The sequence below is a fragment of the Saccoglossus kowalevskii genome, chromosome 4, assembly GCF_978046115.1.
Source record: "Saccoglossus kowalevskii chromosome 4, keSacKowa6.1, whole genome shotgun sequence".
NCBI lineage: Eukaryota > Metazoa > Hemichordata > Enteropneusta > Harrimaniidae > Saccoglossus > Saccoglossus kowalevskii.
In genome coordinates, this window is record NC_140644.1 from 42,111,757 (window position 1) to 42,130,867 (window position 19,111).

The 19,111-nt window shown below is 32.3% G+C and overlaps 1 protein-coding gene across 2 annotated transcripts in view; it reads left to right on the plus strand.

The window, feature by feature from the left end:
• LOC102801784 (TBC domain-containing protein kinase-like protein) overlaps positions 1 to 19,111 on the plus strand; it is an 81,011-nt gene that overhangs the window by 16,423 nt on the left and 45,477 nt on the right. For both annotated transcript variants that reach the window (XM_085498135.1, XM_085498136.1), the window contains exons 10-12: positions 500 to 649; positions 1,420 to 1,516; positions 7,143 to 7,277. In XM_085498135.1, coding sequence (XP_085354261.1) covers positions 500 to 649; positions 1,420 to 1,516; positions 7,143 to 7,277 — 382 coding nt within the window. The remainder of the gene's footprint in view (positions 1 to 499; positions 650 to 1,419; positions 1,517 to 7,142; positions 7,278 to 19,111) is intronic.

Below are 19,111 nucleotides of genomic sequence, written 5' to 3' on the forward strand. Positions count from 1 at the left end.
TGTGCTGTACATGTGCTGTACATGTGGTGTACATTTGGTGTTCATGTGATGTACATATGATGTACATGTGATACCCGGTATACATGTGATGATGTACATGTGTTGTACATGTGATATACATGTGGTATACATGTGGTGTACATGTGCTGTACATGTGATGTACATGGCCATGCACCAATACATGGATGTATACATAGCAACCAGTTAGGCCTCGCAAAAAAAATGTTCTGGTCTCTCTGCCTTGATCAAGTTTTTGTGATGATATTTAGAAACATAAAATCATGTAACCATGGTTGGCTCAGGATCTTAACATTGTCTGTATCCACATGGAACAGCCATGTGAACTTATAAAATGCTTCTAACATCCTTGCCTTTTAGTAACTTACTATATTAGCCATGATTTAAAATGTTATAAGTTTTGTTAGTGTTTATTTATGACACAATCAATATTCATGGTTGATTTCCAGTTCGCTAATACTAAACTGTCTTCTACTTGTAGCGTTATAACTGAAGACAATGACATGTACGGTTTAGTACGGGACAGTAGCTTTCTATTGGATGACACTATCACTATATTATCAATAGATCAACTCAGAAAGAGGCTGGAGAACATTGATGAGACTGCATATTATCCTCTGCTGGAAGATGAGTATGTTCTCTAACTTTTCTGTACTACCACCAGATACCATATCTCATTTCATTCTTATGTTCTGTCTATACATTTAAAAATGTTCTTCTATGTTATTGATAAACAGCCATTGCTTGAAACAGTTATAGCTATTTTGAATAGTTACAATTACCAAATATCATCTACTATACGCCACCTGATATAGTATATATAGAGAATGTTGTTGGTCCCTGGGATTGAGGGATTGCACCATTGTGTCATACCCATTACAGTCCAGTACATGGTTGATCTAGAGTGTGTTCACATTGTAACCTCCTGTTGCCCTGAGTGATGTGGCAGTATAGTGACCTGGGGAAACAAAAGGGCTCCCTGGGGAAGTTATGTACATGTAAAATGTATAACCTTGCAATGGGGACACAAACGCACTCCTGATAAAAATTAAGTTGAAGCAAATGTGAAATTAGCTGCTGTCACTTTACACATCCTGTTTTGAATGCATCATACTTTGAATTTATGTTTTTGTAGTCATACATTCTGATTCGACAGCTTCTGAAATTAGGTCTCAATATTAGGCTACCTTGCTGCTTACTTGAATATTAGGATGGCCCTGTTGTATTTCACAATTTCCTTAATTACTCCAACCTATTAATCATTAGCTGATTTACATGAACAGACATTAGATTTACTTGGTGATTATAATGTGATTATTTTGCCCCAAACCCCAACAACCACATATCATACATACAGTTTAATGTGATCTGTCACCAACTTGTAAATATTTTGTTCTGTAGAAAAAGCAGTAATTTACATACATCGCCGAGCAGTGGTGAATTGTCAGAAGCTGCTAATTTACCGTTAATTATTCGAGAAAAAGACATAGAATACCAGGTATGCAAATAATAAGACATCTTTCAATAGAATATTAACTGTCCATTACAACAGCTAATGATACACTTATGAGGGGGTAGAAACTAAGTTGAGTTAGATTGCATCATTGACAGGGAAAACATACATGTACGATGGGTTGTCGCTTGTGTTTTGGAACTGAAAATAAAAATGTGATGTTGTTCGCTGTAAAATATACATGTATGTGGAGGTATGTAAATGTATGGAAAAACAGGCATTGTGAGCATCGCTGCGAGTTTGCAATGGCGAAAAAACAGTCGATTGCGAGTTCGCAATGGCGAAAAAACTGACGATTGAGAGTTTGCAATACCACAAAAACAGTCGACTGAGAGTTCACAGTAACACATAAAACAAAAGGCTGATTTATATTGTTGAGCGTTGCTCCGGTGGAAAATAGAAAACAGTTTTGAAACGTCTACCAATGGTAGATGTGGATTTACGCAACCCTGCTGTTACATTGTACCAAACATGAAGGGGGAGATTTGACACAGCATAATAAAAGTCAAACTCTCTCGCAAGGCCGTTTAATTTGGTGAATTATTTGAGGAAAAAACGTAGTGACAGGATGTAATTCACAGCGTTCCGCAGAGCCATTGTATTCATAGTTCTAATGACAAAACGACTCCGTACATGACGTGCAGTCTGCCGACTTTCGGTACTTTCACCGGCAAACTGCACCGCAGTCTGAATCATTACATATATAAAAACCTGAGCGTGATTTTATTATTGTTGTCTTATTGGTCAATGGTTTAACCTATGATTGTCATGAAAAATGGAGTCAATTCAGTTCCCGGGGTAGTTGTTTATTAGAGGTGTTACTAATCACTTGCATATACAGCCAAAACAAAGTCAGCTTGGACGTTCAGTTGCGAGACGTGACAAAACAAAAGCAGTGAGTGCTACATTTCGAAAATAAAAATACAAAATAAACGCAATCAAAAATAAATAAATAAATAGAACGCGCTGTGACACAGTCTCACCAGCCACTCACGTAATATAATTATGTTATTTTCAAACGCACTGTGCATGTGGGAAAGCGATGAGTGAACTCAAGCAAAATTATGCTAGTGTTAGAACACGCTATATACCCCCATGGAGTACTCGCTAAAACATCGAGAAAATTTGCCATTTCAAAGGGCACCCCTTACAAATAATTGTCTGTGATTTTGTGAACATGACGTGCAAACAAGAATATAGCAAATTATCATTTTCTTCTGTAATATTCGTGTGTAATCAGTAATTATGAAAATAATTTATGGGTGCATATGGAATACATTTCGTTATGAATTGTTCTTAATATAGATTTCTGAATTATCTTGTCAACATCATTTTTCTTTCTCCCAAAAAAACAAAATAATTTCACAATGTCAAGAACGAAAAGTAGTGTTCAACATTATGCCCCAACTACTAATATTCGAATATTCTTTTGGAAATTTGAGATATTGTTCAAAAAATCCTTGACAAGGATATGTCTGATGACAACTAATAATACGCAATTCTCCATGCAGTACTAGAATTATTGCTGATACTAATCACGATTTTATGGGAAAATTACTCGCACATGTAGTAGATGAGCATAATAATACTGTCGCATGTCCTTTGTCTTAGCTATATAACCGCCACAGTCCGATTAATGTATGTAACATCGAATATTTAGTTTGATGATAAACATATATTCACCGTTGCTTTCATGTTACGTTAATACAAACATGATTTAAACTTGTCCCTTCCGATGTTTTTTTCTCTCAAATTGCCGAAATATACAGAAATAGCATGTGTGTGTGCGTTTCCGGGAGTAAAAGAGGCAGGTAAGACTCCTTGCCACAATGTGTTCTATTCATTTCCATCGCGCGTGGTCGTCGTCTTTGATTGCGTTTATTTTGTTGTTTTATTCTCGAAATGTATCATGTCTCACAACTGAACATCCAAGCTGACTTTGTTTTGACTGTATTTGCAGAAACCCTTGTAGTTTATAATCGCCAGAAGCGTCAATGTGTATAGCGGTAAAGTCAGACCTGCTTCCATAAAACATGGAGCTCCATGCATAAAATATTGATCAGATTATAGAGGTAATATTACCTCCATGTTACGTATCATATATATTTGTCATCCTCGTACCGTTGCCACGGCGATGACCAGTAATATATGCACGCACGCTTAGGGTGCTGGTGTGTTCACTACGGTAAACAATAAGCAAACTCTTCACTCCCGGTCGCAGCGAAATTGTAACATTACTGACTGGCGACATAAATACTACTACTGATGCGTAGAAATAGTAAAGATGATATATTTGAGATGATGTTTCGTGAAATTTCCGTTCTATAGTAAAACACGGTTAGAAAGCCACATATTAAAAGATCAAGTTGAGTTCATCGCCTGCTACGTGAATTCACGTCTGACATTAGATAATCTCTTGATGTGTTGGTGAGATTCCACGCCCAGTTGATAGTCTTTTTTAGCGTATAGTTTTATTTTTTCCAACTATTGTGTTCTGTATATGGCCCGCGATCGATCTTTTTCCAATGAGACAGTTGTTGGGTGTTTACTAACTATATACTAAGTTTCAGAGACGGATCATATAGGACTATTTGCATTCGTCATGACACAAAAACTGAACAGGAAACATTAAGTACAGCAAATGTCAAACCTTTCTAGCTCCATGGTCAAACGTCTTTGTGCACAGATAGTCAGCATGCGCGCTTATTGTTTATGTGTATAAACTGTGTAAAGTAAAATAAACAAGTCATTTCTGGTGAAAAGGCAACTTGTGAGAAACCGAATTCAAGTCGGGTATATTCACAGTGCCATCTAGAGTGACGTGGTCTATGCTGCTGTATTCAATAGTTCAGTTTTAGGACCTGACCTCTTTATTAGCGAGCCCACACTCTCCTAAATTTGTTACACCAGCTGCCTTAATATTTACAGTAATGATTTTATTTTCTATATTATTTACACCCCGTTTCGTTCGAGCTTGCGGGTTGTATCATGGGTGACATCCAAATAAATGGGCCAGTCAACAAAGTTTCTATTTCTGACAACATAAACAAAGGGCATTTTCAAAAGAATAATTACCACATAATTTACACACATTTAAACATGGTTTTCCAGATTACAAAACGATGTAGTCTACGGTCATGGCAGTAGCTTTTTGACTCCCATGTGCGAAGCACAAAATGAGAGTCTTTGCGGTTAGTTGTGTCTGTATGTGTGTGTGTGTGTGTCCGTCTGTTCCACTGATATCTCAAGAACCATACATCAGTTTTTGATGAAACTTAGTGCATAGATGCTCTGGGCTAATGCGCAAATTTTATTAGGTTTTGGTAAAATTTCATGCATACTAATTACCTAATTTGCATGATAATTAGCTAATTTTTAGCTGTTCCATGATTGTTCCATTGATATCTAAAGAACCACTTATTAGATTTTGATGAAACTTGGTACATGGATGCTCTGAACTAATGCTTGGTTTTGATTAGTTTTTGGTAAAAATTACCTAATTACTAATTACCTAATTTGCATAAAGATTAGTCAATTTTCGGTTTTTCCACTGATATATCAAGTACTAATCATCACATTTCAATGAAACTTGGTACATAGATGTCATAGGACACTGCACAGACCTGATAGTTTTTAGGGTAATGTCAGTGCATATTAATTACCTAATTTGCATAATTAACTAATTTTCAGCTTTTGATGTTTCAAGTAGTAAGGATTACATTTCAATAAAACTTGGTAAATAGATACTCAAGGACTATGCAGAGATTGATTGTTTTGGGATAAATATTTGTGCATATTAATTACCTAATTTGCATAATTAGTTAATTTTCTGCTTTTCCACAGATATTTCAAGTACTAATTATCACATTTCAATGAAACTTTGTACATGGATGCTGTATGACAATAGACAGACCTGGATAATTGTGGGTTAAAATCTGGACATATTAATCACTAATTTACATAATTAACCACTTTTAAGCTATCACACTGATATCTAAAGTACTAATTATTCCATTTCAATGAAACTTAGTACAAAGATGCTCTAGGACAATGTACAAACCTGATTAGTTTGGGGTTAAAATCTGTTTATATTAATTCCCTAATTAACATAATAATTTATAATTTTTTGGGTTCCAATCACATTTCAATAAAACTTGGTACATAGATGGTTTGTTACATTGCGCAGACCTGTTTTCCATTAAAATCTGTTCATATCAATTTTCTGATTTGCATTTTTAGTTTTTAGCTTTTCCATCACTATCACTATCTCTGATATTATATTTAATGTGTCTCCAATACTCTCAGCACATGGGAGTTTTTTTAAGCTTTCTTTGATTAAGATAAAAGTTAAAATATTAAACGGATTAGATACTCTCTGGGTAAGCTGGTGAAAATACTCATGTCAAAATAGCTTTATCATCTCAACTGAGCTATAAAATGGCTGCTTGAACATATTTTTACAAATGCTCAAATGCATATTCGGCTATTTTAAAATTGTTATTGGTTTATTTATATTATCACGAACTGGAACATCTTTGCCTGACCCATTTATTTTGACTTCTATTACAATACTGCAAGCTCAAGTGAAAGGGGCTGTAGCTCGTTAACTAGTTAACGTGTACCGCTAATTACGGCCCATAACAGGTGTTGTACTCGGGCTGGTGGTAATCATTGAACGCTGGTGAAGTTATCAACTGAAGAAAAAAAAAAAGTTACTGACTTACATGTCTTTTAAACATCTAAACTATTTACATATTTCATTCAAAAATTACGGTTGTTGTGCCATATGTGCACTTGCTTCTATGCTATCGATAAAGAGCCATTGCTCGAAACGTCTAGCTATTTTTAATAGTTATTTAGGACTACGATTACCAAATATTATCTTCAATATATCATACTTATCAGTCCGAGCAGCGTTTATTTATTTATGAATACAATGGTTCTGCAGAACACTGTGAATTACATCCTGTCACAACATTTTTTTTCTCAAATAACTAACCAAATGAAACTTCCTCGCGAGTGAGTTTGACTTTTTATTATGCTGTGTCAAATCTCCCCCTTCATGTTTGGTACAATGTAACAGCAGCGCTGCGTGAATTCACATCCACCATATGGTTGACTGTCGGTATACCTTTGACGGTTCAGACGACGTTTCAAAACTATTTTCTACTGCAGCAACGCTCAACAATAGAAATCAGCCTTCTGTTTTATGTGTTACTGTGAACTCTCAGTCGACTGTTTTTTGTGGTATTGTGAACTCTCAATCACTCTCAATTGTCAGTTTTTTTGCCATTGCGAACTCGCAATTGCATGTTTTTTTGCCATTGTGAACTCGCAGCGACGCTAACAATGCCTGTTTTTCCGTACTTTTACATACCTGGTATATGTCTCTGTTCCAACAATTAACAGACATACAAAATTGTCATAGCAACAACTATAGTGCTGATCAGTGTGCACATTTGTTATCTGACATTCACAAATGTAAACAAATGATGTCACAGTGTGGCTTTCAATTCACATGTGGATTTTTGGATACAGTGTCTTGAAATTGTATACAAAACCTGTTTATGATGTAGTACTTGAAGTTATTAATTTCATTGTTTATTTATAGTTTCATCGGATAATACTATATGAAAGACTATTGAAAGGTTATCCCTATACTAAAGAAAGGATATGGAAAGAAGCCAGAGTTGATATACCACCTTTGGTAAGGGCTTTGGTGTGGGCTGCATTACTTGGTGTGGAGGTAAGATATAACACACACACACACACATCTTGGAGTAGTACTTACCAATTGTGAAGACAGCGTTCGATTCGATTCACGTTCAATTCGCGTTCGATTCACGTATGTTTGAAACGTCCACTGAAATACCTATAATTCACTCAAATGTTGATATATAGCAATTTCAGCTAATTTAACAATATTTTTAAGCGGGAAAATAGAGATCAATTTAGTATTTTCTGTGGAAATCAAGGTTATAAATACTTTCATAGTGAGCTTTCTTGATAATGATAATGATTATAAATAAAACATAAATAAAAACATCATCAACTTCCTTGTTTCAAAGATTTTATTTGTTTTTAAATTGAGTGGTGATAATTTGTGACTATATAATTTTTTACATAAGATTCATTTTCTTTTAAACATATTTGTGCGTTTCTCGTCTGTTTCTAGGGCTATTTTATACTTGTTTGAGCCCATGTGACTTCCGATGTGAGCGAGACTGTGGGACTATATATAACCATGATCAAAGAATTAGCTTGATCCCCACTTTTCCTGCACAAAATATGCTATATAGAAACTATTGTGTAAATTATAGATATATTTCAATTTTACGTCAATCGAACGCGAATTGATCGCAAATTGAATGCGAATTGAACGTGAATCGAACTGAACGCTGTCTTCACACTTGACTTATTTGGATTGTTTCCATATATATATATATTTATAATTTAAAATTAATATATACATTTATATGGTTGACTTTTTGGCTGTCATCAATTTTCCAGCAATCATTTAGATACACCATTTTGTGTGTTTTTCTACAATTTCTGTGCTTATTTTCCACCAAATGGAAATTATTTCTCATTGCAACTTGTCCTGATAAAAATTGTGGAAATAAATTACTTTGGTTACAATACAAATTTACCATACAGCATTGTTGTAGGGTAGGGTAGTAAAAATGGAAATAAATTACTTTGGTTACAATACAAATTTACCATACAGCATTGTTGTAGGGTAGGGTAGTAAAAATGGAAATAAATTACTTTGGTTACAATACAAATTTACCATACAGCATTGTTGTAGGGTAGGGTAGTAAAAATGGAAATAGATTACTTTGGTTACAATACAAATTTACCATACAGCATTGTTGTAGGGTTGGGTAGTAAAAATGGAAATAAATTACTTTGGTTACAATACAAATTTACCATACAGCATTGTTGTAGGGTAGGGTAGTAAAAATGGAAATAAATTACTTTGGTTACAATACAAATTTACCATACAGCATTGTTGTAGGGTTGGGTAGTAAAAATGGAAATAAATTACTTTGGTTACAATACAAATTTACCATACAGCATTGTTGTAGGGTTGGGTAGTAAAAATGGAAATAAATTACTTTGGTTACAATACAAATTTACCATACAGCATTGTTGTAGGGTAGGGTAGTAAAAATGGAAATAGATTACTTTGGTTACAATACAAATTTACCATACAGCATTGTTGTAGGGTTGGGTAGTAAAAATGGAAATAAATTACTTTGGTTACAATACAAATTTACCATACAGCATTGTTGTAGGGTTGGGTAGTAAAAATGGAAATAAATTACTTTGGTTACAATACAAATTTACCATACAGCATTGTTGTAGGGTAGGGTAGTAAAAATGGAAATAAATTACTTTGGTTACAATACAAATTTACCATACAGCATTGTTGTAGGGTAGGGTAGTAAAAATGGAAATAGATTACTTTGGTTACAATACAAATTTACCATACAGCATTGTTGTAGGGTAGGGTAGTAAAAATGGAAATAAATTACTTTGGTTACAATACAAATTTACCATACAGCATTGTTGTAGGGTAGGGTAGTAAAAATGGAAATAAATTACTTTGGTTACAATACAAATTTACCATACAGCATTGTTGTAGGGTAGGGTAGTAAAAATGGAAATAAATTACTTTGGTTACAATACAAATTTACCATACAGCATTGTTGTAGGGTAGGGTAGTAAAAATGGAAATAAATTACTTTGGTTACAATACAAATTTACCATACAGCATTGTTGTAGGGTAGGGTAGTAAAAATGGAAATAAATTACTTTGGTTACAATACAAATTTACCATACAGCATTGTTGTAGGGTTGGGTAGTAAAAATGGAAATAAATTACTTTGGTTACAATACAAATTTACCATACAGCATTGTTGTAGGGTTGGGTAGTAAAAATGGAAATAAATTACTTTGGTTACAATACAAATTTACCATACAGCATTGTTGTAGGGTAGGGTAGTAAAAATGGAAATAAATTACTTTGGTTACAATACAAATTTACCATACAGCATTGTTGTAGGGTTGGGTAGTAAAAATGGAAATAAATTACTTTGGTTACAATACAAATTTACCATACAGCATTGTTGTAGGGTTGGGTAGTAAAAATGGAAATAAATTACTTTGGTTACAATACAAATTTACCATACAGCATTGTTGTAGGGTAGGGTAGTAAAAATGGAAATAGATTACTTTGGTTACAGTACAAATTTACCATACAGCATTGTTGTAGGGTTGGGTAGTAAAAATGGAAATAAATTACTTTGGTTACAATACAAATTTACCATACAGCATTGTTGTAGGGTAGGGTAGTAAAAATGGAAATAAATTACTTTGGTTACAATACAAATTTACCATACAGCATTGTTGTAGGGTAGGGTAGTAAAAATGGAAATGAATTACTTTGGTTACAATACAAATTTACCATACAGCATTGTTGTAGGGTAGGGTAGTAAAAATGGAAATAAATTACTTTGGTTACAATACAAATTTACCATACAGCATTGTTGTAGGGTAGGGTAGTAAAAATGGAAATGAATTACTTTGGTTACAGTACAAATTTACCATACAGCATTGTTGTAGGGTAGGGTAGTAAAAATGGAAATAGATTACTTTGGTTACAATACAAATTTACCATACAGCATTGTTGTAGGGTAGGGTAGTAAAAATGGAAATAAATTACTTTGGTTACAATACAAATTTACCATACAGCATTGTTGTAGGGTAGGGTAGTAAAAATGGAAATAAATTACTTTGGTTACAATACAAATTTACCATACAGCATTGTTGTAGGGTAGGGTAGTAAAAATGGAAATAAATTACTTTGGTTACAATACAAATTTACCATACAGCATTGTTGTAGGGTTGGGTAGTAAAAATGGAAATGAATTACTTTGGTTACAATACAAATTTACCATACAGCATTGTTGTAGGGTTGGGTTAAAAATGGAAATAAATTACTTTGGTTACAGTACAAATTTACCATACAGCATTGTTGTAGGGTTGGGTAGTAAAAATGGAAATAAATTACTTTGGTTACAATACAAATTTACCATACAGCATTGTTGTAGGGTAGGGTAGTAAAAATGGAAATAAATTACTTTGGTTACAATACAAATTTACCATACAGCATTGTTGTAGGGTAGGGTAGGGTAGTAAAAATGGAAATAGATTACTTTGGTTACAATACAAATTTACCATACAGCATTGTTGTAGGGTAGGGTAGTAAAAATGGAAATGAATTACTTTGGTTACAATACAAATTTACCATACAGCATTGTTGTAGGGTAGGGTAGTAAAAATGGAAATAAATTACTTTGGTTACAATACAAATTTACCATACAGCATTGTTGTAGGGTAGGGTAGTAAAAATGGAAATAAATTACTTTGGTTACAATACAAATTTACCATACAGCATTGTTGTAGGGTAGGGTAGTAAAAATGGAAATGAATTACTTTGGTTACAATACAAATTTACCATACAGCATTGTTGTAGGGTAGGGTAGTAAAAATGGAAATAAATTACTTTGGTTACAGTACAAATTTACCATACAGCATTGTTGTAGGGTTGGGTAGTAAAAATGGAAATAAATTACTTTGGTTACAATACAAATTTACCATACAGCATTGTTGTAGGGTAGGGTAGTAAAAATGGAAATAAATTACTTTGGTTACAATACAAATTTACCATACAGCATTGTTGTAGGGTAGGGTAGGGTAGTAAAAATGGAAATAGATTACTTTGGTTACAATACAAATTTACCATACAGCATTGTTGTAGGGTAGGGTAGTAAAAATGGAAATGAATTACTTTGGTTACAATACAAATTTACCATACAGCATTGTTGTAGGGTAGGGTAGTAAAAATGGAAATGAATTACTTTGGTTACAATACAAATTTACCATACAGCATTGTTGTAGGGTAGGGTAGTAAAAATGGAAATAAATTACTTTGGTTACAATACAAATTTACCATACAGCATTGTTGTAGGGTAGGGTAGTAAAAATGGAAATAGATTACTTTGGTTACAATACAAATTTACCATACAGCATTGTTGTAGGGTAGGGTAGTAAAAATGGAAATGAATTACTTTGGTTACAATACAAATTTACCATACAGCATTGTTGTAGGGTTGGGTAGTAAAAATGGAAATAAATTACTTTGGTTACAATACAAATTTACCATACAGCATTGTTGTAGGGTAGGGTAGTAAAAATGGAAATGAATTACTTTGGTTACAATACAAATTTACCATACAGCATTGTTGTAGGGTAGGGTAGTAAAAATGGAAATGAATTACTTTGGTTACAATACAAATTTACCATACAGCATTGTTGTAGGGTAGGGTAGTAAAAATGGAAATGAATTACTTTGGTTACAATACAAATTTACCATACAGCATTGTTGTAGGGTAGGGTAGTAAAAATGGAAATAAATTACTTTGGTTACAATACAAATTTACCATACAGCATTGTTGTAGGGTAGGGTAGTAAAAATGGAAATAAATTACTTTGGTTACAATACAAATTTACCATACAGCATTGTTGTAGGGTAGGGTAGTAAAAATGGAAATGAATTACTTTGGTTACAATACAAATTTACCATACAGCATTGTTGTAGGGTAGGGTAGTAAAAATGGAAATAAATTACTTTGGTTACAATACAAATTTACCATACAGCATTGTTGTAGGGTTGGGTAGTAAAAATGGAAATAAATTACTTTGGTTACAATACAAATTTACCATACAGCATTGTTGTAGGGTAGGGTAGTAAAAATGGAAATAAATTACTTTGGTTACAATACAAATTTACCATACAGCATTGTTGTAGGGTAGGGTAGTAAAAATGGAAATAAATTACTTTGGTTACAATACAAATTTACCATACAGCATTGTTGTAGGGTAGGGTAGTAAAAATGGAAATAAATTACTTTGGTTACAATACAAATTTACCATACAGCATTGTTGTAGGGTAGGGTAGTAAAAATGGAAATAAATTACTTTGGTTACAATACAAATTTACCATACAGCATTGTTGTAGGGTAGGGTAGTAAAAATGGAAATAAATTACTTTGGTTACAATACAAATTTACCATACAGCATTGTTGTAGGGTAGGGTAGTAAAAATGGAAATAAATTACTTTGGTTACAATACAAATTTACTATACAGCATTGTTGTAGGGTAGGGTAGTAAAAATGGAAATAAATTACTTTGGTTACAATACAAATTTACCATACAGCATTGTTGTAGGGTAGGGTAGTAAAAATGGAAATAGATTACTTTGGTTACAATACAAATTTACCATACAGCATTGTTGTAGGGTTGGGTAGTAAAAATGGAAATAAATTACTTTGGTTACAATACAAATTTACCATACAGCATTGTTGTAGGGTAGGGTAGTAAAAATGGAAATAAATTACTTTGGTTACAATACAAATTTACCATACAGCATTGTTGTAGGGTTGGGTAGTAAAAATGGAAATAAATTACTTTGGTTACAATACAAATTTACCATACAGCATTGTTGTAGGGTTGGGTAGTAAAAATGGAAATAAATTACTTTGGTTACAATACAAATTTACCATACAGCATTGTTGTAGGGTAGGGTAGTAAAAATGGAAATAGATTACTTTGGTTACAATACAAATTTACCATACAGCATTGTTGTAGGGTTGGGTAGTAAAAATGGAAATAAATTACTTTGGTTACAATACAAATTTACCATACAGCATTGTTGTAGGGTTGGGTAGTAAAAATGGAAATAAATTACTTTGGTTACAATACAAATTTACCATACAGCATTGTTGTAGGGTAGGGTAGTAAAAATGGAAATAAATTACTTTGGTTACAATACAAATTTACCATACAGCATTGTTGTAGGGTAGGTTAGTAAAAATGGAAATAAATTACTTTGGTTACAATACAAATTTACCATACAGCATTGTTGTAGGGTTGGGTAGTAAAAATGGAAATAAATTACTTTGGTTACAATACAAATTTACCATACAGCATTGTTGTAGGGTTGGGTAGTAAAAATGGAAATAAATTACTTTGGTTACAATACAAATTTACCATACAGCATTGTTGTAGGGTAGGGTAGTAAAAATGGAAATAAATTACTTTGGTTACAATACAAATTTACCATACAGCATTGTTGTAGGGTTGGGTAGTAAAAATGGAAATAAATTACTTTGGTTACAATACAAATTTACCATACAGCATTGTTGTAGGGTTGGGTAGTAAAAATGGAAATAAATTACTTTGGTTACAATACAAATTTACCATACAGCATTGTTGTAGGGTAGGGTAGTAAAAATGGAAATAGATTACTTTGGTTACAGTACAAATTTACCATACAGCATTGTTGTAGGGTTGGGTAGTAAAAATGGAAATAAATTACTTTGGTTACAATACAAATTTACCATACAGCATTGTTGTAGGGTAGGGTAGTAAAAATGGAAATAAATTACTTTGGTTACAATACAAATTTACCATACAGCATTGTTGTAGGGTAGGGTAGTAAAAATGGAAATGAATTACTTTGGTTACAATACAAATTTACCATACAGCATTGTTGTAGGGTTGGGTTAAAAATGGAAATAAATTACTTTGGTTACAGTACAAATTTACCATACAGCATTGTTGTAGGGTTGGGTAGTAAAAATGGAAATAAATTACTTTGGTTACAATACAAATTTACCATACAGCATTGTTGTAGGGTAGGGTAGTAAAAATGGAAATAAATTACTTTGGTTACAATACAAATTTACCATACAGCATTGTTGTAGGGTAGGGTAGGGTAGTAAAAATGGAAATAGATTACTTTGGTTACAATACAAATTTACCATACAGCATTGTTGTAGGGTAGGGTAGTAAAAATGGAAATGAATTACTTTGGTTACAATACAAATTTACCATACAGCATTGTTGTAGGGTAGGGTAGTAAAAATGGAAATAAATTACTTTGGTTACAATACAAATTTACCATACAGCATTGTTGTAGGGTAGGGTAGTAAAAATGGAAATAAATTACTTTGGTTACAATACAAATTTACCATACAGCATTGTTGTAGGGTAGGGTAGTAAAAATGGAAATGAATTACTTTGGTTACAATACAAATTTACCATACAGCATTGTTGTAGGGTAGGGTAGTAAAAATGGAAATAAATTACTTTGGTTACAATACAAATTTACCATACAGCATTGTTGTAGGGTAGGGTAGGGTAGTAAAAATGGAAATAAATTACTTTGGTTACAATACAAATTTACCATACAGCATTGTTGTAGGGTAGGGTAGTAAAAATGGAAATGAATTACTTTGGTTACAATACAAATTTACCATACAGCATTGTTGTAGGGTAGGGTAGTAAAAATGGAAATAAATTACTTTGGTTACAATACAAATTTACCATACAGCATTGTTGTAGGGTTGGGTCGTAAAAATGGAAATAAATTACTTTGGTTACAATACAAATTTACCATACAGCATTGTTGTAGGGTAGGGTAGTAAAAATGGAAATAAATTACTTTGGTTACAATACAAATTTACCATACAGCATTGTTGTAGGGTAGGGTAGTAAAAATGGAAATAAATTACTTTGGTTACAATACAAATTTACCATACAGCATTGTTGTAGGGTAGGGTAGTAAAAATGGAAATAAATTACTTTGGTTACAATACAAATTTACCATACAGCATTGTTGTAGGGTAGGGTAGTAAAAATGGAAATAAATTACTTTGGTTACAATACAAATTTACCATACAGCATTGTTGTAGGGTAGGGTAGTAAAAATGGAAATAAATTACTTTGGTTACAATACAAATTTACCATACAGCATTGTTGTAGGGTAGGGTAGTAAAAATGGAAATAAATTACTTTGGTTACAATACAAATTTACTATACAGCATTGTTGTAGGGTAGGGTAGTAAAAATGGAAATAAATTACTTTGGTTACAATACAAATTTACCATACAGCATTGTTGTAGTGTAGGGTAGTAAAAATGGAAATAAATTACTTTGGTTACAATACAAATTTACCATACAGCATTGTTGTAGGGTTGGGTAGTAAAAATGGAAATAAATTACTTTGGTTACAATACAAATTTACCATACAGCATTGTTGTAGGGTTGGGTAGTAAAAATGGAAATAAATTACTTTGGTTACAATACAAATTTACTATACAGCATTGTTGTAGGGTAGGGTAGTAAAAATGGAAATAAATTACTTTGGTTACAATACAAATTTACCATACAGCATTGTTGTAGGGTTGGGTAGTAAAAATGGAAATAAATTACTTTGGTTACAATACAAATTTACTATACAGCATTGTTGTAGGGTAGGGTAGTAAAAATGGAAATAAATTACTTTGGTTACAATACAAATTTACCATACAGCATTGTTGTAGGGTAGGGTAGTAAAAATGGAAATAAATTACTTTGGTTACAATACAAATTTACTATACAGCATTGTTGTAGGGTAGGGTAGTAAAAATGGAAATAAATTACTTTGGTTACAATACAAATTTACCATACAGCATTGTTGTAGGGTAGGGTAGTAAAAATGGAAATAAATTACTTTGGTTACAATACAAATTTACTATACAGCATTGTTGTAGGGTAGGGTAGTAAAAATGGAAATAAATTACTTTGGTTACAGTACAAATTTACCATACAGCATTGTTGTAGGGTTGGGTAGTAAAAATGGAAATAAATTACTTTGGTTACAATACAAATTTACCATACAGCATTGTTGTAGGGTAGGGTAGTAAAAATGGAAATAAATTACTTTGGTTACAATACAAATTTACCATACAGCATTGTTGTAGGGTAGGGTAGGGTAGTAAAAATGGAAATAGATTACTTTGGTTACAATACAAATTTACCATACAGCATTGTTGTAGGGTAGGGTAGTAAAAATGGAAATGAATTACTTTGGTTACAATACAAATTTACCATACAGCATTGTTGTAGGGTAGGGTAGTAAAAATGGAAATGAATTACTTTGGTTACAATACAAATTTACCATACAGCATTGTTGTAGGGTAGGGTAGTAAAAATGGAAATAAATTACTTTGGTTACAATACAAATTTACCATACAGCATTGTTGTAGGGTAGGGTAGTAAAAATGGAAATAGATTACTTTGGTTACAATACAAATTTACCATACAGCATTGTTGTAGGGTAGGGTAGTAAAAATGGAAATGAATTACTTTGGTTACAATACAAATTTACCATACAGCATTGTTGTAGGGTTGGGTAGTAAAAATGGAAATAAATTACTTTGGTTACAATACAAATTTACCATACAGCATTGTTGTAGGGTAGGGTAGTAAAAATGGAAATGAATTACTTTGGTTACAATACAAATTTACCATACAGCATTGTTGTAGGGTAGGGTAGTAAAAATGGAAATAAATTACTTTGGTTACAATACAAATTTACCATACAGCATTGTTGTAGGGTAGGGTAGTAAAAATGGAAATAAATTACTTTGGTTACAATACAAATTTACCATACAGCATTGTTGTAGGGTAGGGTAGTAAAAATGGAAATGAATTACTTTGGTTACAATACAAATTTACCATACAGCATTGTTGTAGGGTAGGGTAGTAAAAATGGAAATAAATTACTTTGGTTACAATACAAATTTACCATACAGCATTGTTGTAGGGTTGGGTAGTAAAAATGGAAATAAATTACTTTGGTTACAATACAAATTTACCATACAGCATTGTTGTAGGGTAGGGTAGTAAAAATGGAAATAAATTACTTTGGTTACAATACAAATTTACCATACAGCATTGTTGTAGGGTAGGGTAGTAAAAATGGAAATAAATTACTTTGGTTACAATACAAATTTACCATACAGCATTGTTGTAGGGTAGGGTAGTAAAAATGGAAATAAATTACTTTGGTTACAATACAAATTTACCATACAGCATTGTTGTAGGGTAGGGTAGTAAAAATGGAAATAAATTACTTTGGTTACAATACAAATTTACCATACAGCATTGTTGTAGGGTAGGGTAGTAAAAATGGAAATAAATTACTTTGGTTACAATACAAATTTACCATACAGCATTGTTGTAGGGTAGGGTAGTAAAAATGGAAATAAATTACTTTGGTTACAATACAAATTTACTATACAGCATTGTTGTAGGGTAGGGTAGTAAAAATGGAAATAAATTACTTTGGTTACAATACAAATTTACCATACAGCATTGTTGTAGGGTAGGGTAGTAAAAATGGAAATAGATTACTTTGGTTACAATACAAATTTACCATACAGCATTGTTGTAGGGTTGGGTAGTAAAAATGGAAATAAATTACTTTGGTTACAATACAAATTTACCATACAGCATTGTTGTAGGGTAGGGTAGTAAAAATGGAAATAAATTACTTTGGTTACAATACAAATTTACCATACAGCATTGTTGTAGGGTTGGGTAGTAAAAATGGAAATAAATTACTTTGGTTACAATACAAATTTACCATACAGCATTGTTGTAGGGTTGGGTAGTAAAAATGGAAATAAATTACTTTGGTTACAATACAAATTTACCATACAGCATTGTTGTAGGGTAGGGTAGTAAAAATGGAAATAGATTACTTTGGTTACAATACAAATTTACCATACAGCATTGTTGTAGGGTTGGGTAGTAAAAATGGAAATAAATTACTTTGGTTACAATACAAATTTACCATACAGCATTGTTGTAGGGTTGGGTAGTAAAAATGGAAATAAATTACTTTGGTTACAATACAAATTTACCATACAGCATTGTTGTAGGGTAGGGTAGTAAAAATGGAAATAAATTACTTTGGTTACAATACAAATTTACCATACAGCATTGTTGTAGGGTAGGTTAGTAAAAATGGAAATAAATTACTTTGGTTACAATACAAATTTACCATACAGCATTGTTGTAGGGTTGGGTAGTAAAAATGGAAATAAATTACTTTGGTTACAATACAAATTTACCATACAGCATTGTTGTAGGGTTGGGTAGTAAAAATGGAAATAAATTACTTTGGTTACAATACAAATTTACCATACAGCATTGTTGTAGGGTAGGGTAGTAAAAATGGAAATAAATTACTTTGGTTACAATACAAATTTACCATACAGCATTGTTGTAGGGTTGGGTAGTAAAAATGGAAATAAATTACTTTGGTTACAATACAAATTTACCATACAGCATTGTTGTAGGGTTGGGTAGTAAAAATGGAAATAAATTACTTTGGTTACAATACAAATTTACCATACAGCATTGTTGTAGGGTAGGGTAGTAAAAATGGAAATAGATTACTTTGGTTACAGTACAAATTTACCATACAGCATTGTTGTAGGGTTGGGTAGTAAAAATGGAAATAAATTACTTTGGTTACAATACAAATTTACCATACAGCATTGTTGTAGGGTAGGGTAGTAAAAATGGAAATAAATTACTTTGGTTACAATACAAATTTACCATACAGCATTGTTGTAGGGTAGGGTAGTAAAAATGGAAATGAATTACTTTGGTTACAA